Here is a 23495-nt window from a genome sequence, read left to right as displayed (position 1 = left end):
ATTAAGGGATATTATTACTGCAGTGATGTATTTATTTTATTTTTTGAGGATATTGTTTTAAATGTGGGAGGCAGTCCTGTTACTGTGCAGAGAGACACTATGTCATCTTTTTCTCTTCAACTGGTGTAGTTGAGAAGTTGGGGTTTTATTGGTTACCATGTGGTGGTAATATGTGATCTGGACATGGTGCGGTGGTATTTGCCCCTTGTATGTGAAATTGTTTGGTCACTGTAATGGTAACATGTGGTCTGGACATGGTGTGGCGGTATTTGTTCCTTGTATGTGGTATTATAGGTGTCTATGTGGTGGTAATATGGTGTCTGGTCATGGTGCGGTGGAATTTGTCCCTTGTATATGATATTATTGGTTATTTTAAAAATAGAAAAATAAATACAAATATACCTAAATTGTATTGGATATTTTAACAAATGATTAATAGGTTAGAGTAGAGTAGAGCCCGGCCAAAAGAGTCTACCTTGTCATGGTGGCGGCTTAAATTATCTTTTGGCCAAAACAAAAGCTGCTTTCTATATGTGTGATCTGGGGATGGGAACTGTGTGTCACGGTCCGGTTCGGCGCCTCCTATCTTCATCAGATGACGTCCTCTTCTTGTCTTCATGCTGCGGCTCCGGCGCAGGCGTACTTTGTCCTCCCTGTTGAGGGCAGAGCAAAGTACTGCAGTGCGCAGGCGCTGGGAAAGGTCAGAGAGGCCCGACGCCTGCGCACTGCAGTACTTTGCTCTGCCCTCAACAGACAAAGTACGCCTGCGCCGAATCCGCAGCGTGAGGACAAGAAGAGGACGTCATCGTAAGAAGATGGGAGGCCCCGGACCATACTGCGACACCCATCGTATTGGGACCGCCCCTGGGTGAGTATAATCTAACCTCTTTTTCTCATCTTTCAGGATACATTGGGGGCTTATCTACAACATTACAGAATGCTGTAGATAAGCCCCTGATGCTGGTGGGCTTAGCTCACCTTCGATTTTGGGGGTGACAGGTTCCCTTTAATTTTAATATCTGTAGTGCAGGGGTTACTGCCATACAACTGGATTTTAGTGGTTCTGACCCCTCCAGGCTGATTCAGTGTTCAGCGGTATCTGTAGGTCTGAACACTCCTCTGTATAATCAGGCAGAGTGACTGATGAATGCTCTGTGCAATTATTAACCCCTTCATGACCTTGCGTTTCGTTCTTCCTTCCTTTCTTCCAAGAGTCATAACTTTTTTATTTTTCAGTCAATATTGCCATATGAGGGCTTGTTTTTTTCAGGACGAGTTGTTCTTTTGAGTGGAGCTGTTGATTTTACTGTACAGGAAACTGCGCTAAAAATTTCAAGTGCAAAATCAGTGCAATTCCAAAATTGTTTTTTTTTTATTTACCTTGTTCACTGTATGGTAAAACTCACTTGGCACTTGAATAAAATATACACGTTTGCTAAAAAAATAATATATATCTCTTATGCTGCCATTTTCCAACCAGTAGTTTTTTTATTTTTTGGGATCTGTGGCTGTGTAAGTGCTTATTTTTTGTGCCCTGTGCTGGAGTTTTCATTGCTACCAATTTGGGGGTAGATACAATGTGCTGATCGTCTCTTATTGCATTTTAATGCAATGTTGCGGAGGTGAAAAAACCCTATTTCTGGCTTTTCTAATTTTTTTCTCGTTATTCCTTTTTTACGGATCAGATTGTTTTTAAAATTTTGATAGATCTAACTATTCTTAAAGCTATAAGACCAAATATGTGTATTTTTCATATATTTTTTTAAATTGTATTATTTTCAATGGAACAAAATGGGAGTGATTTAAACTTGTGTTTTAAAAAAAAAACTACTTTTTTCATGCTTTTTACTGACCTCAATAGTCCCCATAGGAAACGTGAAGCTGCGATCGCCAGATCGAATGTGCTACACATAGCAGGGCTTCTGCAGATCCCCGTTTTCATGACAACCCATCGGCGCCCCGCGATCAAGTGACAGGACTGCTGATGGGCAGGGATTTGTGATGTGATGCTGGCTGTCGCTTGTTAAATCCCGCTGTCAGTGATTGACAGCAAGATTTAACTGGTTTAATAGCCACTGGTGAACAACTCAATCCCACCAATGGTTGTTAGAGGCACTTGGCGGCTGATTAAATCAGCCATCAATTGTGGTAAAAAATGTGGGCTATGCCCATATCAAAGGCAGGGACAAGATCTTTACATCAAAGGTCGTGAAGAGGTTAATGGGATGCTTTTCATAAATAGGGGCTGCTGCACATAGAGGGAACAGTGTCACAGACACTTGGGACTCTCACTGAGCAAATGCGTTTGCATATAAACTGAAAAAGATGCTGAATAATTTTACCTCTCTGCCTGGTTAGAGAAGCTGGTGCTGCAAGCCAACCTAGGAGAGAAGAAATTGGGCCATTAATGAAGCCACACAGACCCACTACGCTCCACAGTGGTGGCTCTAGAAGGCACTGACCTCCCGACAGACTGCATGATATCAAGCAGCAGGGGTGCAGCCAAATCTGGGCTCAAGTGTATGAATGTCAGGAGAACCACGATCGCCAGGCCCAGGGTCTCTTCATCATATTCCTCCAGGATAGCCCCACAGTCATGACACCTGCAACGATACACCTCTTCGATGATACCTGGGGGCTGCAGGTCGCTTACGTCGGCCCTGTTTACAGTTAGGCACTTACTTGTCAGACATAACCGTAGGCTGCTCATCAGAAAAGTCTTCGGGTGCTGGGACAAACATGCTGACAATGCTGGGAGCGGACAGGAGGCTGGACTTGGTGGCTCCTAAAAAGAAAAAAAAAATAATGTGCTACTACACAGAAAAAAGGAATTTGGAGAGGAATATATCATGTGCCTGACAATCCCCAATGCTGGGCAATGTAGATCCATGTCCTCTGGGGGGGGAGCATAAAGCACAGCAGGTTAATAAAGCATGTTGGCGGACCCCATTGCCAGTCCAAATGTCACACACACCGTCTTTGTTCATTACATATCACTCACCTATCTGAATATAAGGAATGCTTGTCCTTCCCATCGACACTTCTGAGATGCTTCCTAACACTTCATGTGCTGCTTTAGGATCATCTAAAGAACAAAAAGTGATCGCAGATTAATTACTGTTAATCATTTTCACGCAAGAGAAAAACAAAAAATGACTACCTACAAGTAGAAACTGTCATGATCAAAGACATTTACACCAGTCAGGTCTGAAAGGGTTAATCTATTACTTTTCTGCAGAATGTAAGAACAAAAAACTACTTGTGGCTTCCTATGCTCCTCACACACATTAGTGCTTATTTTCTATAATAAAGAGGCAGCCGAGTACTGCCAATGTACTATTACATCCTGTATTATACTCCAGAGCTGCACTCGCTATTCTGTTGATGCAGTCACTGTGTACATACATTACATTACTGATCCTGAGTTACATCCTATATTATACTCCAGAGCTGCACTCACTATTCTGCAGGTGCAGTCACTGTGTACATACATTTCATTACTGATCCTGTATTATACAGGATGTATCGCCGGATTATTAATGTAATGTATGTACACAGTGACTGCACCAGCAGAATAGTGAGTGCAGCTCTGGAGTATAATATAGGATGTAACTCAGGATCAGTAATGTAATGTATGTACACAGTGACTGCACCAGCAGAATAGTGAGTGCAGCTCTGGAGTATAATACAGGATGTAACTCAGGATCAGTGCAGGATAAGTAATGTAATGTATGTACACAGTGACTGCACCAGCAGAATAGTGAGTGCAGCTCTGGAGTATAATACAGGATGGAACTCAGGATCAGTAATGTAATGTATGTACGCAGTGGCTACATCAGCAGAATAGTGAGTGCAGCTCTGGAGTATAATACAGGATGCAAATCAGGATCAGTAATGTAATGTATGTACACAGTGACTGCACCAGCAGAATAGTGAGTACAGCTCTGGAGTATAATACAGGATGTAACTCAGGATCAGTAATGTAATGTATGTACACAGTGACTGCACCAGCAGAATAGTGAGTACAGCTCTGGAGTATAATACAGGATGAAACTCAGGATCAGTAATGCAATGTATGTACACAGTGGCTGCACCAGCAGAATAGTGAGTGCAGCTCTGGAGTATAATACAGGATGTAACTCAGGATCAGTAATGTAATGTATGTACATAGTTACTGTACCAGCAGAATAGTGAGTGCAGCTCTGGGGTATAATACGGGATGTAACTCAAGATCAGTACAGGTCAAGTAATGTAATGTATGTACACAGTGACTGCACCATTAGAATAGTAAGTGCAGCTCTGGAGTATTATTCAAGATGTAACTCAGGATCAGTACAGGATAACTAAGGTAATGTTCGTACACAGTGACTTCCCCAGCAGAATAGTGAGTGCAGCTCTGGAGTATAATACAGGATGTAACTCAGGGTCAGTACAGGATCAGTACTCTAATGTATGTACACAGTGACTGCACCTGCAGAATAGTGAGTGCAGCTCTGGAGTATAATACAGGATGTAACTCAGGATCAGTAATGTAATGTATGTACACAGTGACTGCACCAGCAGAATAGTGAGTGCAGCTCTGGAGTATAATATAGGATGTAACTCAGGATCAGTAATGTAATGTATGTACACAGTGACTGCACCAGCAGAATAGTGAGTGCAGCTCTGGAGTATAATACAGGATGTAACTCAGAATCAGTGCAGGATAAGTAATGTAATGTATATACACAGTGACTTCACCAGCAGAATAGTGAGTGCAGCTCTGGAGTATAATACAGGATGTAACTCAGGGTCAGTACAGGATCAGTACTGTAATGTATGTACACAGTGACTGCACCTGCAGAATAGTGAGTGCAGCTCTGGAGTATAATACAGGATGTAACTCAGGATCAGTAATGTAATGTATGTACACAGTGACTGCACCAGCAGAATAGTGAGTGCAGCTCTGGAGTATAATATAGGATGTAACTCAGGATCAGTAATGTAATGTATGTACACAGTGACTGCACCAGCAGAATAGTGAGTGCAGCTCTGGAGTATAATACAGGATGTAACTCAGAATCAGTGCAGGATAAGTAATGTAATGTATATACACAGTGACTGCACCAGCAGAATAGTGAGTGCAGCTCATAGTGAGTACAGCTCTGGAGTATAATACAGGATGGAACTCAGGATCAGTAATGCAATGTATGTACACAGTGGCTGCACCAGCAGAATAGTGAGTGCAGCTCTGGAGTATAATACAGGATGTAACTCAGGATCAGTAATGTAATGTATGTACATAGTTACTGCACCAGCAGAATAGTGAGTGCAGCTCTGGGGTATAATACGGGATGTAACTCAAGATCAGTACAGGTCAAGTAATGTAATGTATGTGCACAGTGACTGCATCATTAGAATAGTAAGTGCAGCTCTGGAGTATTATTCAAGATGTAACTCAGGATCAGTACAGGATAACTAAGGTAATGTTCGTACACAGTGACTTCACCAGCAGAATAGTGAGTGCAGCTCTGGAGTATAATACAGGATGTAACTCAGGGTCAGTACAGGATCAGTACTGTAATGTATGTACACAGTGACTGCACCTGCAGAATAGTGAGTGCAGCTCTGGAGTATAATACAGGATGTAACTCAGGATCAGTAATGTAATGTATGTACACAGTGACTGCACCAGCAGAATAGTGAGTGCAGCTCTGGAGTATAATATAGGATGTAACTCAGGATCAGTAATGTAATGTATGTACACAGTGACTGCACCAGCAGAATAGTGAGTGCAGCTCTGGAGTACAATACAGGATGTAACTCAGGATCAGTACAGGATCAGTACTGTAATGTATGTACACAGTGACTGCACCTGCAGAATAGTGAGTGCAGATCTGGGGTATAATGCAGGATGCAACTCAGGATCAGTAAAGGATCAGTACTGTAATGTATGTACACAGTGAATGCACCTGCAGAATAGTGAGTGCAGCTCTGGGGTATAATGCAGGATGTAACTCAGGATCAGTAATGTAATGTATGTACACAGTGAATGCACCTGCAGAATAGTGAATGCAGCTCTGGGGTATAATGCAGGATGTAACGCAGGATCAGTAATGTAATGTATGTACATAGTGACTGTAGCAGCAGAATAGTGAGTGTAGCTCTGGGGTATAATACAGGAGGTAACTCAGGATCAGTACAGGATAAGTAATGTAATGTATGCACACAGTGACTACTAGCAAATATGCAAATTGCCCCTTCAGAGAAAAAGAGAACTACTAGCAAATAGTGAGTTCAACTCTTGAGTATAATACAGGATTAGTAATGTATTTACAACAACCTTTCATGACATCTCAATACAAGCTGTAAATTATTGAGCTGGATTCAGAACTTTATATACCATTTCTATAACACATTAACAGCACACAGCGATTTATGGAAATGGTGCTGTAATTATAAAGCAGGTTTTCATCCATAGTATCCCCCCTTTTTGTAGCGCACACTGTCCTTGTTGGAGGATTGTGCCCTTTTTGCATTGCACACAAGGTATCCCGTGTATCGGACGTATGTGTGATGGGTGGTCATGAACAAGGTGAGTTGGTCTTCACCTACCCGGGTCCCAGGTACTGATGTGGGGTGCACAGGATTGGTGATCGAGCTGCCTCTTCAGGAGCTGGGCCATAGTAAGCGCACCAACAGAGCCCCTTTTCATTTGCCTATATTGCGCTTTGTGGACATAAATATATTACGATATATTAGGAAGGAGCAGCTGTTCCGGAATTACAGATGCTCCACAATTGTGGCTCCCTACTGCACAGACCCCCACTTCTTGCTATGAATATCCTCATATATATCTGCTAGAAAAATAAACCACACCCCCTGCATTTCCAAGCTTCGCCCAGCTCTGACCCTCTTTTTTTGCAGGGGACCCATGAGTTGTTTCGCTGCACAAATATCACAAACAGACACATATGGATATGGTCTTTTGGACCAGTCTTTGCACGTAGCGGGATCTCTAGCTGAATTTACAGAACGCTTTACAATAATACAATTTTTCTTCCATCCTTTTATTATTTTCAAGATCTCTGCTTGCTTTTGGGAATGGGAACACTCTTAATTACATCCAGTGAGCGAAAACCAGCCCTGACGGTAATACTTCTCAGTAAAGCCAACAGTATCTATGCCAGACAGGGTGCCAATCATGGCAGAGATTGGGCATGCTATTAGCAAAGTCACCATGACTAGTCACCACTGCATCTCTGCCCAGATGACATCTGAGAGCTACATGTAGCACTTTTATATCTCACACTCCCAATTCTGTGAGCTTCTACATGAATTCCAGGAGCGTGAATCTTCCTTATATCACTACATACATGTACACGACCTACTTGCGAGTGATGAGCGACTACTGGGCTCAGGAACACCGGCCTCCAAGGTGGGAGCAGAAGACGATTCCCGAGGCAATATTGACAGCGCTTTAGTATCAGTCTCTGGAAAAATGACAGATAAGGGAAATGTCAGTCCTGAGCTGTGTCCAACAGTCTGGTTACTATGGAACATTGTATAACAGCAAGTCTATAACCCTGAAACAATGTGATTTTTCTTGGAGTTGTGTCATAGTTGTGTGAGGGTTTGTTTTTTACAGGATAACTTGACTTGACTTGACTTGTCATTCTCATTGGCACCTTTTTGCAATGCTTCTGACTTTATGATCAGCTTTAATTCCATTTCTTGGAGTAAATCAGAATGTGCATTCTTTAGCTTTATGGTGTTTATTGTGCAGAATAAATTAAGAGTGTTCAGGTTATTGTAGAGCTAATAGCAATTATATATATATTTTTTCAAATGTTTTTAACAATTTTTTTCTAGTTCCATAATACAATAATACACAAAATGTTTGCTACATTGTGCAGCCTTTTTGGCCCCACTCCAAAGAACTGGGCCTGATACAATGCATCCAAGGGTCCATAGACATTAAATGAATGTGGGCCGAACCCACTGACTATGGTGGGACCAGACTACCATGTGATATGCATGGGGGCTTTCCAACTCTCCATCCAACAGTTATCAGGATCAGGAAGATAAAAATTAAATGCCCGACCCTTTTTGTTTTCAGAGGACAGTTGCTAACACACTAGAAATCCCACTGAAAAGACAAGCCGAGTGTTCGTGCGTGGCGGGAGATGGGACGAATGGCGGTCAGATGCCTATCCCATGGGTAGGGTTTGTCTGCTTTCTATTAGGACTGTACCTGTGTCTTTCTGCTCTCCCAGCTTGTCCAGGATGTTGAAGGTGATGTCCAGGTATTCCCTCTGGATCGCACTGACCGCTATCTTTCTTTGCTTGCGTTGTCTGGGGACTATCTGTATCTTAAACTCTTCTGTCTCTTCCTTCTGTTCAGCATTTTGCTCCGGGTCAGACTCTGTACCGGCATCAGGTTTCTCACTGTCCGTATGGTTTTCGCCATCCTCTGGAACGTTGAGTTGGACACTTTTGACGGGAGATTTATTTTCTTCCACGGCGTCCTCCTCATTGTCATCCAGAGACGTGTCGGCAAGAGCACAGGACTTGCGTAGCTGGTCCCTCTTCTGCTTCAGGGTGAGGGGGCTCCCAGTGGACACTTCTAGGATATCTTCTGGTTTTGCAAAGGCTTTTTGATCTTCTGCACCTTGGGAAGGGATTTCTTCTATTTGTAAGTCCGGACTGTAGCAGAAATCATCAGAAGTGAAGGTTTTCGAGCAATCCTCGATGCTCACTTGGACCAGCGGTGTCATGCTGAGGCTAAGCACGGACGAACTGATGGGAGTTGAAGTAGCCGACACCATAATGCTTCCACTGTTGATGAGCTGGAATTCTTCATCATCGCTCTCCACAATTCTCAAGGGCGGCAGAGGCTCGAACACCAAAGAGTCGCTGTCAGAGGTGGATAATATGGACTGTTTCTCGGGACCTGAGGTGGAGTCTGAAGATAAATCTATCAGGTCCAGGTCTTCTTTCGGAGAAGGCGGCTTCACCGGAGAATCTACCTTCACCTCAAAGGTCTCCATGCAACTCAACCTCACCTCTGGAATAACAGGTCTCCGGACTTCATGACCGCTGTCTCGTTCCATAGGGTTTTCGTTGGAGTCTCCAATATCAGCCTTGTTGGAGGAGTTCTGACGGGACTGAGCGTAGTCGTTCATCTTCTGGCTGTGACTGAGGTCACACCGGTCTATGCAGGACTTCCGCCGATGCTCATCCAAGGTGAATAGCAAGGAGTCCGTATTGCCAATGTCTAAGGACTTCTGCTTAAGGGAGCGTAGCCGCTTCTTCTGAATGGTGTCTTCTCTTACACAGCGCAGAATACTGTCTCCGGATTCTCTGTATTCAGCCAGTTCTATTTCACCTAGATAAAAAGCCATAAATAAGTAGAAAATACCCTACAATGCTGCATCCTATAAAACACTTGATGCCAGTTTGAGCCTAAACAAACACATTTTTTTCCTGGTGCAACAACCACAGCCCCCTCCCCCCCCATTACTCCTGGCTTATCTGTCCCTGTGGTAGGTCAAATGTAGGAAAACCCTCTTGGATCCAGATTTCTACAAGACTGCTGCCCCAATTCAGATACACTAAGGTCACAGATATCAATGGGAAGTGGACATTTCCTCTGACAGTGAAAATATGGTGGCTTCTGCTCAGGGGTTTGTGAGTTGTACCAACCACTAGGAGAAAAGAAATGAATAGAAAGATGTTCATATTGCTCCTACTTCTCTGTCCGCTCATGTCCACCGGTTGATATTTCACCATCTTGCTCCCTCCGATCCTCTTCAGGCGAGCAAAGAAAGTCTGGGACTCCTTGTTACAGGCTCCTGTGGGCGTTTCGTGGATGTCGGATTCATCAAAGACACTGTCTTCCTCTGCTAGGGATGTGAGAAAATCAGTCTAAGCTGGGAGAGCTGGGTGACAAGCAACATGGACAACATTACAGCTTCCAAACTGATCACCACCCAGCTTTCCCAGAACCCCGGTCAGTGAATGTGTGGAGTTACAGAGTGATAAAGGATCAGGGGACTATGACGAGCAGCAGCTCCTGTGGAGGGTAATGGTGGACCCGTTCCCATCAGCAGTCACCTTTCTCCTTCTCGCTGTACCGGCTGATGTTGCTGTTGTCGCTGTACAGCGGGCCGGCTGTCGCATGCGGTTTGCAGCTGTGATACTGAGCGTTCAGCGTGTTCACCGTGATGTGGATGAGATGTAACACAATCTTCCCCAGATCGGCTTCTCGGTACGGATACTGCTCCAAAACAGAACAGAAATCATTCTGCAACTCTTGAATATACTGCCATAGTGTATTCAATATCTCTGCTGTCAATGACTGGATCCTAACCATGTGGTGCTCACACAGTTACTTTGTTACCATGCACAAGCATAGACAATCCTCTGTGACCAGTCAGACCTAGGGTAGAGCCTAACGGTGAGGCCGGCTGCATGCACTGTCGCGCCGTCTACTCTATATCTCCCGTGACATCCTGTTTCAGTTACCTGACAGCTGCAGCCAATCACAGGCAATCAGATGACCAAACAGGATGTCATTGCTTCCTGTCCTGAGACCACCGGAGGGGCCCAAATGACAGCAATCAGAGATGTTGAATTTATGAAACATTATTTAATCACAGCGAGAAACAGGATAGAAAACATTCACTGCCACATCGACCTCATCATTCTCTGCTGGGGAACTACAAGTGCCATAGTGCCTCCACATGGTCTGGGTGCTGTACATCCCATCAGCAGTGACTGCCTGGACGGATCTGCCCATCATTAGCTGATTTATTAATGTATTCCCCATGGTCCATGGCGAATTGTCTCACCTGGCAAGAGCCGACGGTTCTGTGACAGCTGACAGACAGTCGGAGCACTATGTGTCACCAGAAATGACAGACATATGGAATAAAGGTGACCCAGGTCTGGTTATTTCCATATTCAGCCGCCGTATGAAGGAGAGGTCTGCATATTAATGGGCTACTTGTATAAACCAAGACAAACTCAGGGGACTGCTGAAAGACCCCACAGTCTGCCGCTGACAGCACAGGGACCATACAGCAGGAATGTATTAATATGGATCCAAGTGTGTAAGAACATAGTGTTTGATTAAATCAATTGAAACCGAGTAAATACTTTACACTTCGGCACTGCTCCATTAGCGCACAATTATGGTCTAATAAAGGCTGAGGTAGTATTAAAGGGGTTGTTCAGTGCCGTTCACTTCTGATGATGTTATGACCCCACATACCTGAGAAGCATGCATGTTTGTCCTGTACATCAGATTAGGACATGTGCACAATCCCTGGAAATCATGTACAAGATTCGGTAGATATGTGTGGTGGTAACATCATCGGCACCGTATACCTCCAATGCAGTAGTGAGCAGCACTGGACACCCCCTTTAAGTCCACCTCCTCAGAGGCTCCACACTTTATACTGCAGCTCTGCTTCTTCTGATCAGCTACTGTGTATAAGGACAAACTCAGCAGAAAGTCAGTGAGTGGAAATGACCACCATACCTTATAGAGGATGACGAGGAGCGCTTTCAGCCACATCTGCCGGATGTGCGGCCTCAGAGACCAGAGCGAGCAGCGCGGGGGTTGCTGGAAGTAATGCCTGAGCTGGGGGCACGTGCAGTATTTCAGGACTTGAACAACGAGAGGCAGAAGATGCTTCCCCAAGTTGATGTTATAATCCATCACCTACAACACAAGCAGCATCACCGATCAGACACCAGAAATATACGCACCGTCCACATATAAGTCTAGGGGTTGTGATGCACTGCTATATGCCGTCACCCAGCTTTCTCCAGACCCTGAAAACTACAGCTGTCTGTGTGTCAGTGTTCACTGTACCTCACTTTTGATACAGGAAAGAAATATATCTTGGTACCGTGTTAGCCAGTGGATAGAAAAATATTTAGAATTGAGAGTCCTCAGTGGTTGATACCTTTTAATGGCTAACTGAAAAGATGGTAACAAATTGCAAGCTTTCGAAAGCTTGCAATTTGTTACCATCTTTTCAGTTAGCCATTAAAAGGTATCAACCACTGAGGACTCTCAATTCTAAATATTTCACTGTACCTCAGGCATTACATTCACGAACCAATAGATTTAACACTTCTATAGTTATTGCTTTTACAGAAAGGGGGCAAAGGTGGCTCTTAGGGGCCCCGTGGAGAAGAACGAGTGTTCATTAGCCGGCCATGTGGTCTGATAGTGAATAAACTCTTCATTTCCGCTGTTAATGGAGGGAAGCTCTAGTTGTCATTAAAAATCATGTATAATTATCTTAACCCGTCTTCCCCCGGAAGTCAGTCACGGTAAATTATGCGATATGCGATAATTTTAATCATGAGAAAGGAAATTCCAAAACTTAGAATGAATTTAAGATTAATAAAACTTGGCCTCGTTTCCGCAGACTGTGAGAATTTAGCAATGACCGATAAAGCAGGGGCATTTATGGAAAAGGTGAAACAGGAGGCTGGATTCACACACGACCATGTTGTGCCAGAGGTTTATATACTGTAGGATCTGTATTATTGCTGCTACTCCTAGGCTGGACTGCGAGTCTCCACACCTGAACCTAAAGCCTCTATATACCTACCGTACAGTGGGAAAAAAAAGTATGTAGTCAGCCACGTATGCAAGTTATCCCTCTTAAAAAAATAAGAGTCAAAATGAGAAAACAAATCCAGAAAATCACCTTGTCTGATTTGGCAAGATTTATTTTGCAAATTATGATGGAAAATAAGTATTTGGTCACCTAAAAACATGCAAGATTTCTGGCTCTCACAGACCTTTAACTTCTTCTTTAAAGGTACCTTCACACTGAATGATATCGCTAGCGATCCGTGACGTTGCAGCGTCCTGGCTAGCGATATCGTTCAGTTTGACAGGCAACAGCGATCAGGATCCTGCTGTGACATCGTTGGTCGGCACAGAAAGTCCAGAACTTTATTTCGTCGCTGGACTCCCGCAGACATCACTGAATCGGCGTGTGTGACGCCTATTCAGCGATGTCTTCACTGGTAACCAGGGTAAACATCGGGTTACTAAGCGCAGGGCAGCGCTTAGTAACCCGATGTTTACCCTGGTTACCAGCATAAACGTAAAAAAAAACAAACACTACATACTTACATTCCGGTGTCTGTCCCCCGGCTGTGCTTTCCGGCTGGCGCTCACAGTAAGTGCACAGCGCCGGGGGACAGACACCGGAAGGTAAGTATGTAGTGTTTTTTTTTTTTTTTTACGTTTACGCTGGTAACCAGGGTAAACATCGGGTTACTAAGCGCGGCCCTGCACTTAGTAACCCGATGTTTACCCTGGTTACCCGGGGACGGCATCGTTGGTCGCTGGAGAGCTGTCTGTGTGACAGCTCTCCAGCGACCACACAGCGACGCTGCAGCGATCGGGATCGTTGTCTAGATCGCTGAAGCATCACTAAATGTGACGGTACCTTAGGAAGGTGAGCAAAATTCCCAAAACCACACGGGGGGACCAAGTGAATGACCTGCATAGAGCTGGGACCACCGTAACAAAGGCTACCATCAGTAACACACTACGCCGCCAGGGACTCAGAGAATGCCAAGAGTGTGCAAAGCAGCCATCAAAGCAAAAGGTGGCTACTTTGAAGAACCTAGAATATAAGACATAATTTCAGTTTCACACTTTTTTGTTAAGTATATAATTCCACATGTGTTAATTCATAATTTTGATGCCTTCAGTGTGAATGTACGATTTTCATAGTCATGAAATTACAGAAAAATCTTTAAATGAGAAGGTGTGTCCAAACTTTTGGTCTGTACTGTATATCGTGAGATTTTGAGTGCAAACCTCCTTACATCAGCAAGGGCATTGAAGATGAAACGTGGATGGATCTTTCAGCATGATAATGATCCCAAGCACACGCCAGGGCAATGAAGGAGTGGCTTCGTAAGAGGCATATGAAGGTCCTGGAGTGGCCTAGCCAGTCTCCAGATCTCAACCCCATAGAAAACCTTTGAAGAAAGTTGAAAGTCTGCTTTGCCCAGCGACAGGCCCAAAACATCACTGCTCTAGAGGAGATCTGCATGGAGGAATAGGCCAACATACCACCAACAGTGTGTGGCAACCTTGTGAAGACTTACAGAAAACGTTTGACCACTGTCATTGCCAACAAAGGATATATAACAAAATATTGAGATGAACTTTTGTTAATGACCAAATACTTATTTTCAACCATAATTTGCAAAACAAATCTTGCCAAATCAGACAAGGTGATTTTCTGGATTTGTTTTCTCATTTTGACTCTCATAGTTGTGGTCTACCTGTTTACATGCGTTTTTACACCCGCGGATTCCAATTATGGAGCAGGTGTAAAACGCTGCGGAATTCGCACAAAGAATTGACATGCAGCGGAAAATAAACCGCAACGTGTGCACATACCCTAAGTGGGAGAACTTGCACAATTGGTGGTTGACTAAATACTTTTTTCCCCACTGTATATGCATCTACTTTCTAAGTGTGTCTATATACCTATATGTCTCTACATACTGTGAGGGGTTGACACGCTTAGCTGCTCCTCGAGGTAGACCCAGGACCATGTTTGGTTAAAAACTCTCTGTGGTTTATTGCATCATAACCCAGTAACCCAAAATGGTAACAGATAAACAGCCTGTCCTGCTGAAAAGAAAGTAAACAGTTCATACACAGTCCAGTCCAGTCCTTCTGGGACAACACCTATGGCAGCTCTCACAGGAGCTTCAGTACAGAGGATTCCTTCCTCCACACAACACAAGCAGAGAAAAAAAAAGGCTGGACATTTAACTCCCTCCAACCACATCCTGGAGGTGGAGATATGGTGGGTAGGCATCCTGCCCATCTCTGACCTACCCACCTTGAAAGCCAGGCCCATATAGCGACTGGATTGCTCTCAGCACATATCATGCTGGAGAAAACACTTATGGCTTTGACATCACGCAGGAAAGCAACCTTTGTGACACATATCTCCCCTCATGTACAACACCAGTGACTCTGTCACAATACCTATATGTATGCCTCTATATACCTACAGTATATGCCTCTACTTGCTAAGTGTTTCTATGTACCTATATGCCTCTATATACCTACATTATACGCCTCTACTTGATAAGTGCTTCTATATCCCTATATGCCTATATATATCTACAGTATATGCCTCTATTTGCCACATGCGCCTATATAACAATATACCTCTACATACCTACATGTATGCCTCTATATACCTACAGTATATGCCTCTATTTGCTGCGTGCTCCTATATACCAATATACCTCTACATACCTACATGTATGCCTCTATATACCTACAGTATATGCCTCTATTTGCTGCGTGCTCCTATATACCAATATACCTCTACATACCTACATGTATGCCTCTATATACCTACAGTATATGCCTCTATTTGCTGCGTGCTCCTATATACCAATATACCTCTACATACCTACATGTATGCCTCTATATACCTACAGTATATGCCTCTATTTGCTGCGTGCTCCTATATACCAATATACCTCCACATACCTACATGTATGCCTCTATATACCTACAGTATATGCCTCTATTTGCTGCATGCTCCTATATACCAATATACCAATACATACCTACATGTATGCCTCTATATACCTACAGTATATGCCTCTATTTGATACGCGATTCTATATACCGCTATGCCTCTATATACCTACTCTACATGCCTCTATAAGTGTCTATATAGTTAGGTGTCTCTATGTGCCTATGAGACTTTTAGTTCAGGTCAGGAGACATGTGGTCAGGGCAGGACTTGAGGACATAACAGGGACCGTAATTTATGGCATCCATGTGGTCTGAATGCACCCCAAGGCTCCTTGCCAATTGCATCTGAGCTTGTCAGCAGTGGTGGCATAAGACCGTGTGGGCATTCATTGCCATTAGTTGCTAGTAGGATCTCATTATAGAAAAAAAAGGATCTCTGGGAAAGCTGGATGAAATGTGCAGCTGGAGGCATAATGGCAGCTGTATGGCTGATAGATCCAGTCATCATACCTGTGCTATTCCTGCAATGAACGCATTGAAGCACGTAGATGTGCGCATTTTTTGAGGAGCGATCATGAAACACCCCTCCTGCTGATCGAAGCCCAGCAGCACGTACAAATGGCGTTTCACAGTGTTAAAAGCTTTGGCACTACTGATGTCGGCTTCGGCGCTGCTCTTGTCCTTGGCCATGAACTTCATGAGTACGGTGATGAGGTGGTGCACCGTTTGGTGGTCGATCCCTGCATCTTCTGGCAAAGGATCCTTGATTATGTTGTCATTTTCTGGAGACTCTTGACCTGTTCATAAAGGTAAATGTTCAGCTGGTGGCACAGGTGCAGCCAAAGCAAGAGACCAAGGCGAACAATCCTTTTAACTAGCAGATGGGATCTCAACCATCTATGAAATGGAGGTGCTTGAGTGCGCTCTAGGCGCCTGTTATTTAATAAGGCTCACTTATAGGCCACACATGGACGTGTAGGAAGACGATCTAAAGGGGGCACTAGAGAGACAGTTATCTGCCATCGGGAGGAGACAGATTGTGCACTAAGTCACAGTCTCCCGCAGACTCACCCTGAGCTTGCTCCGCCGTACCGACACCGAGTGCTGGTGCAGACTGCTCGTGTCTTGTCAACCTGACAGCTAAATAGAGAAAATATCGAACCTGAGATGACGCTGAGCAATGACATGTCACGAAAATGCCGACCGAGAGTTCATATGTTGCTATCCCAAAATTCTGCAAATAGAGGATATCTGCTTATCTTGTTAAAGAACACTACAGTCAGCCTCTTCCCAACCTATAATGGCTGATAACAGGGAGCAATAGATTAAGTGAACTGTAGAGCACAGAGAGGGAAGGTGGATTGTGGGGATGGTACCAATTTAATAAATGAGACTGATGATTAACACTGAAATGAAGGCACAACATAGGGCGAGGGGCGCATTACTCAATACTCAACGGATTTTGGTGCTGAGAGTCTCTGGCAGGGAGAGCGCTCTCTTGGATTCTCCAGCTCCTTTCACGCTGTCTCGCAGGGATCGAACGCTTTTCTGTCGGTTGCGTGCAAATCGTGCTCTTTTGATCTTCCACATGGCGGCGTCACTTAAATTAGCAACATTTGTCCTCACTGCTGTGATCGCTACATAATAACAGAGAGCAAAAGGAGAGAAGACAAGTATAAGAAAAAGGACTGCAGAACTGTGAGCGCAGCTCTGGAGTAGGAGGGAACTCAGGATCAGTATAGGATTAGCAATGTAATGTTTGTACACAGTGACTGCACCAGCAGAATAGTGATTGCAGCTCTGGAGTATAATACAGGATGTAACTCAGGATCAGTAATGTAACATATGTACACAGTGACTGCACCAGCAGAATAGTGAATGCAGCTCTGGAGTATAATACAGGAGGTAACTCAGGTTTGCAATGTATGTACACAGTGACTGCACCTGCAGAATAGTGAGTGCAGCTCTGGAGTATAATACAGGATGTAACTCAGGATCAGTACAAGATCAGTAATGTAATGTATGTACACAGTGACTGTACTAGCAGAAGAGTGAATACAGCTCTGGAGTATAATACAGGATGTAACTCAGGATCGCAATGTATGTACACCGTGACTGTACTACCTGAATAGTGAGTGTAGCTCTGGAGTATAATACAGGATGTAACTCAGGATCAGTAATGTAATGTATGTACACAGTGACTGCACCAGCAGAACAGTAAGTGCAGCTCTGGAGAATAATACAGGATGTAACTCAGGATCAGTAATGTAATGTATGTACACAGTGACTGCACCAGCAGAATAGTGAGTGCAGCTCTGGAGTATAATACAGGATGTAACTCAGGATCAGTACAGGATCAAGTTATGTAATGTATGTACACAGTGACTGTAATAGCAGAATAGTGAGTGCAGCTATGGAGTATAATACAGGATGTAACTCAGGATCAGTAATGTAATGTATGTACACAGTGACTGCACCAGCAGAATAGTAAGTGCAGCTCTGGAGTATAATACAGGATGTAACTCAGGATCAGTAATGTAATGTATGTACACAGTGACTGCACCAGCAGAATAGTGAGTGCAGCTCTGGGGTATAATACAGGGTGTAACTCAGGATCAGTAATGTAATGTATGTACACAGTGACTACACCAGCAGAATAGTGAGTGCAGCTCTGGAGAATAATATAGGATGTAACTCAGGATCAGTAATGTAATGTATGTACACAGTGACTGCACCAGCAGAATAGTAAGTGCAGCTCTGGGGTATAATACAGGATGTAACTCAGGATCAGTAATGCATGTACACAGTGGCTGCACCAGCAGAATAGTGAGTGCAGCTCTGGAGTACAATACAGGATGTAACTCAGGATCAGTAATGTAATGTATGTACACAGTGACTGCACCAGCAGAATAGTGAGTGCAGCTCTAGAGTATAATACAGGATGTAACTCAGGATCAGTAATGTAATGTATGTACACAGTGACTGCACCAGCAGAATAGTAAGTGCAGCTCTGGAGTATAATACAGGATGTAACTCAGGATCAGTAATGTAATGTATGTACACAGTGACTGCACCAGCAGAATAGTAAGTGCAGCTCTGGAGAATAATACAGGATGTAACTCAGGATCAGTATACGATCAGTAATGTAATATATGTACACAGCGACTGCACCAGCAGAATAGTAAGTGCAGCTCTGGAGTATAATACAGGATGTAACTCAGGATCAGTATTATAATGCATGTACACAGTGATTGCACCAGCAGAATACCATAGCTGCACTAGCTCTGGAGAATAATACAGGATGTAACTCAGGATTAGAGATGGGTGAACCCGAACAGTAAAGTTCAGTGTCCGTACCAAAGACCTACTGTTCGGGCACGGACATCGAACACGGACTTCACTAGGAAGTCCGTGTTACTGTTTGGGTTCAGCCCCCTGAACACAGGGTGTTTGTTGCGCCGTCATGTGCAAATACAGTTCAAATTCACTGCAGTCAAATTCTCTCGGCGAACTCACCTCTGCACTGTGAAGCTTTCTCACGGTGCTAGCGGTGATCTCACTGAGGTTTGTCATTTTTAAATAAAAAAGTAAAAGTGTTTTGTTTTATTTAAAATAAAAGGCTTTATTCTTGCTGTGTGCTTATTTACAATGTAGCTACCATATTTTTCGGACTATAAGACGCAACGGACCATAAGACGCACCTAGGTTTTAGAGGAGGAAATAAGAAAAAAAACAAAACTGAAGCAAAAAATGTGGTCAATTCTGTACTTAAGGTCACCTATCCTGGTAAATATGGTTCCTTCATCCCTATCCTGGTATGCATAGCCATCATCCCCATCCTGGTATGCATGGCCCATCCTTATTCTGGTATTCTGAATATTCATTTCTTTTATGTATCGGCACACGTGACCGTCGGCAGCAGTAGGAAGCAGGCGGCTGACAGTGTGCACTACTGAAGAGGAATGAATACTCACTGCGATCTCTGATGAACACCCGGTGAGTATAACGGAAGCTGTGCTCTGCTTGTGAGCAGCGCATGATGTCCCTGCCATGCGCTGGTTACAAGCATTAAGCAGCTGCTGGCACTGGAGCAGGATGCTGTGACTGCGAGGCTGCGGAGGAAGGTAGGAAGGTGATGGGGCCATGGATACCAGGACTGGGATGGGGCCAATATACCAGCAAGGGGATGGAGCCAATCAAACCAGCAAGGGGATGGGGCCAAACAATCACACCAGGATTCCAGGAAGAAATGAATATTCATTGCCCTCCACGCCCATGGGCGTAGAATGCAGTGCATATTCATTTCTCTTTAGCAGCGGGCACAGGACTTAGCTGGAGCCACCAGATCCTTCCTCTGTCACCCGCTGCTCCTCCGTTACAGCTCCCCCACGTCCCCACCACAGACAGAGCCAATATATCTGGACTATAAGATGCACCACCCATTTTCCTCCACATTTTGGGAGGAAACAAGTGCATACATAGTCCGAAAAATACGGTATATGATTAGCAATGGATAGATGTCTTATAAACGCCTCTCCATTACTAAGCCGTGGACTTGATGTCACTACCGTGGGGTTCACATTATTATTATTATTATTTTTTTTTTTTACCTGCACCAGCAGAATAGTTAGTGCAGCTCTGGAATATAATACAGGATGTAACTCAGGATCAGTACAGGATCAGTAATGTAATGTATGTACACGGTGACTGCACCAGCAGAATAGTGAGTGCCGCTCTGCAGTGTAATACAGTCTGTAACTCAGGATCAGTAATGTAATGTATGTACACGGTGACTCCACCAGCAGAACAGTGAGTGCAGCTCTGGAATATAATACAGGATGTAACACAGGATCAGTAATGTAATGTACTGTATGTACTTAGTGACTGCACCAGCAGAATAGTGAATGCAGTTCTGAAGTATAATACAGGATGTAACTCAGGATCAGTATAAGGGTCAGTAATGTAATGCATGTACACAGTGACTGCACCAGGAAAAGAGAATTTTAGTAACTTTCGGGACATGGATTAATACATAGCCCAGGCCTTAGGCTACTTTCACACTAGCGTTAACTGCAATCCGTCACAATGCGTCGTTTTGCAGAAAAAACGCATCCTGCAAAAGTGTTTGCAGGATGCGTTTTTTCTCCATTGACTAACATTACGCGACGCATTGCGACGGATTGCCACACGTCGCAACCGTCGCGCGACGGTTGCGCCGTTTTTCGGCCGACCGTCGGCCGCAAAAAACGTTCCATGTAACATTTTTTGCAGCCGACGGACCGTCTTTTCCGACCGCGCATGCGCGGCCGGAACTCCTCCCCCACCTCCCCGCACCTCACAATGGGGCAGCGGATGCGCTGAAAAGCAGCATCCGCTGCACCCGTTGTGCGGCGGAGGCAACGCTAGCGTCGGTAACCTCGGCCCGACGCACTGCGACGGGCCGGGCCCGACGCTAGTGTGAAAGAAGCCTTACTTGTAGGGAATGGGAATTCCTTGTTGCAATCAAGGTGTAGCTGAGCCTCCAGGGACAATGTGTCAAATCTGTTCACAAAGAACTCCCAGCTCAGAGCAGGGATGTCTTGCTTCAGGAAATGAAGGAGAAGCAGCTTGCTGAGGATTGTCGGCCGATCCTTCACCACAGTGTCAAACTGGAAATCCAGGCAAAGGCAAAGACCCTGCAAAGAGAGAAAAGGAGCCAAGATGGAAAAATGCACTTTAAATGTAATATCTCTGATTCTTCATTGTAGAGGCAGGACACCCCTTTACACATTAGATAACTGTCCGCTTAATTTGTAGATTCAGCTGAACTGCAGCTAATTAGCATGAACACCTTTAAAAAAGTGCTGCAAAAGAGGGATTTTTGGTACTCTAGTTAGAATCTCTTTCTTGGAGCCTTCAGTAGGGGACACAGGTAACCATGGGTGTATGCTGCTGCCACTGGGAGGCTTACACTAGGCAAAAAAGAAAAATAGCTACTCCTCAGCAGTATACACCCACCGACAGGCACAATGCACCTCTGTTAGTGTTAAAGCAATAGGACAAGCAACCAAAACTCAACGTTTTTACCAACCCAACAAAAAAAGCACATTGGCCCAATAGAGGTATTTAGGGAGGGTATTGTGTCCCTCAATGAAAACTCCAAGAAAGAGATTTTACGGTGAGTACCAAAAATCCCTCTTTTATCACTTCACTGGGGGACATCGGTAACCATGAGACATCCAAAGCAGTCCCAAGGGTGGGAACAAAAGGAATGCAAAGGAAACAGACTTAGGTCGGCCGACGCATAACCGCCGCCTGCTGCACCTTCCTTCCCAGGCCTGCATCAGACGAAGCATGAGTATGAACCCTTTGAAACCTCGAGAAGGTGTGCAAAGACGACCAGGTCGCGGCTATACAAATCTGTAAAGCTCTGGTTGGCGATGGGGCGCATTACCAGGAGCAGGGGAGCAGCGCCGGGCAGGATCACGGTCTTTGTACCTGTGCCCGGGAAAAATCAAGATGCTGCCGCAGCACTCGCCATGCGGCCGACGGCAGTGTGGAGCGCTGTGGGGGTCTGATCTCCTGACATTGGGTCAGACCTCATCGGAGAGGAGCATCAGTGGTATGGAGCAGGCACAGGAGGAGCTGGCCAGATCACCATCCAAGAGTTCGGAGAAATCAGGCACCAAACCACAAGTATATGCACCTGACACAGGACACAGCTCTGCCCCCCATCACAGAGGCCACACTAAAGTTCCTGCTAGGCGAGCTAAAGCAGGCTATACATAGTGATATTACCTCAGCCTTCACTGCACTACAGAAAGAAATTGTGCACATAGGGGATAGAACAGTCCACATTGAGGAGAAGCTGGAAGAGTTCACCACTGCCCACAACCACTTAGTGGACGCTCACAATGAGGCAGATGAGGAGATCACCGCTCTAAGACCGCTGTCACACTTGCGAGGTCAATGCGAGAAACTCGCGCGAGTCTCTCGCATCAAGTCCCAGCACTCGGGACTGGAGCGTTCAGCTGCACAAAAATACATGCAGCCGCACGCTACGGTCCCGAGTGCCGGCGGCAGTGATGGGGCTTGATGCGAGCGACACATGCAAGTTTCTCACGTTGAACTCGCAAGTGTGACCCCGGCCTAAAACTGAAGCTGGTGGACCAGTCCAGACGCAGCAATCTGCGCTTCAGGGGGATACCATAAAGTGTTGCTGCAGACACATTGAAGGAGTTCCTAACATTTTTTTTACCACACTTGTCCCGGAAGCGGAGCAACGAGACCTCATAATAGACAGCGCACACGGAAAGTGCCCCCGCCTCTGCACCCAGGGATGTAATTGTCCAACTTCACTTTTTCCACTTCAAAAAAGACATCAGTAAAGCAGCTGTGGGCTGACCAGAGCTCCCGGAGAGGTTTAGGGGCATCCTGGTGTTCACAACCTCTCCGCTGTCACCCTGAACAGGAGGCGGGAGTTCTCCACAGCCACCAAGATCTTACGAGACAACAGGATTGCGTACAAGTGGGGCTACCCGGTGAAGCTGATCGTCACCAAGAAAGGAGCCATGAAGGTCCTGACACCCCCCCCCCCGAGAGGCCATGACTCTGCTGCAGCAGTGGTCACTGGCGATTGTGGACGAAGAGACCAGATCCCCGTCAAAGAAGAAGCCATCCACACTGATGAAAGAGTGGACATGAACAGGAGACCAGAAGACTATCTTTTACAATGGTCTGCAGAGGCAGGAGAGGAGAATTTTTGTTTCCCTCAATATCCCCCACTATACACTGGATAACGGAGCATATCCAGGAGGGACAAGGGTCCCTTAGAACCGAACTCTATTTTTTAAACGGGTACCGTTTTTCACAAATCTAAGATTTGGTTTTTGTTATTCCCCCATTTTTGTCTAGTGGTGACATATAGATTTTATCTGTAATTTGTATATGGTTCTTCACATCCCCAGCTGTTGTGAAT

General features: G+C 44.8%; 1 protein-coding gene across 1 annotated transcript in view; it reads right to left on the bottom strand.

Moving 5' to 3' along the window:
* Positions 1–23495, bottom strand: part of UNC79 (unc-79 homolog, NALCN channel complex subunit) — a 305852-nt gene that overhangs the window by 49625 nt on the left and 232732 nt on the right. Inside the window, exons 25-37 of the mRNA XM_069737139.1 lie at positions 21012–21213; positions 16996–17175; positions 16610–16678; positions 16049–16335; positions 11525–11707; positions 10096–10258; positions 9732–9884; positions 8234–9367; positions 7371–7472; positions 3002–3085; positions 2683–2785; positions 2463–2603; positions 2343–2381 (exon numbers count right to left, since the gene is read on the bottom strand). Coding sequence (XP_069593240.1) covers positions 2343–2381; positions 2463–2603; positions 2683–2785; positions 3002–3085; positions 7371–7472; positions 8234–9367; positions 9732–9884; positions 10096–10258; positions 11525–11707; positions 16049–16335; positions 16610–16678; positions 16996–17175; positions 21012–21213 — 2840 coding nt within the window. The remainder of the gene's footprint in view (positions 1–2342; positions 2382–2462; positions 2604–2682; positions 2786–3001; positions 3086–7370; positions 7473–8233; positions 9368–9731; positions 9885–10095; positions 10259–11524; positions 11708–16048; positions 16336–16609; positions 16679–16995; positions 17176–21011; positions 21214–23495) is intronic.

This window comes from Ranitomeya imitator, chromosome 1 (assembly GCF_032444005.1).
Source record: "Ranitomeya imitator isolate aRanImi1 chromosome 1, aRanImi1.pri, whole genome shotgun sequence".
Classification (NCBI taxonomy): Eukaryota; Metazoa; Chordata; class Amphibia; order Anura; family Dendrobatidae; genus Ranitomeya; species Ranitomeya imitator.
The sequence above is the reverse complement of the archived record's forward strand: the minus strand, read 5'-3'. Positions and strand labels throughout refer to the sequence as shown.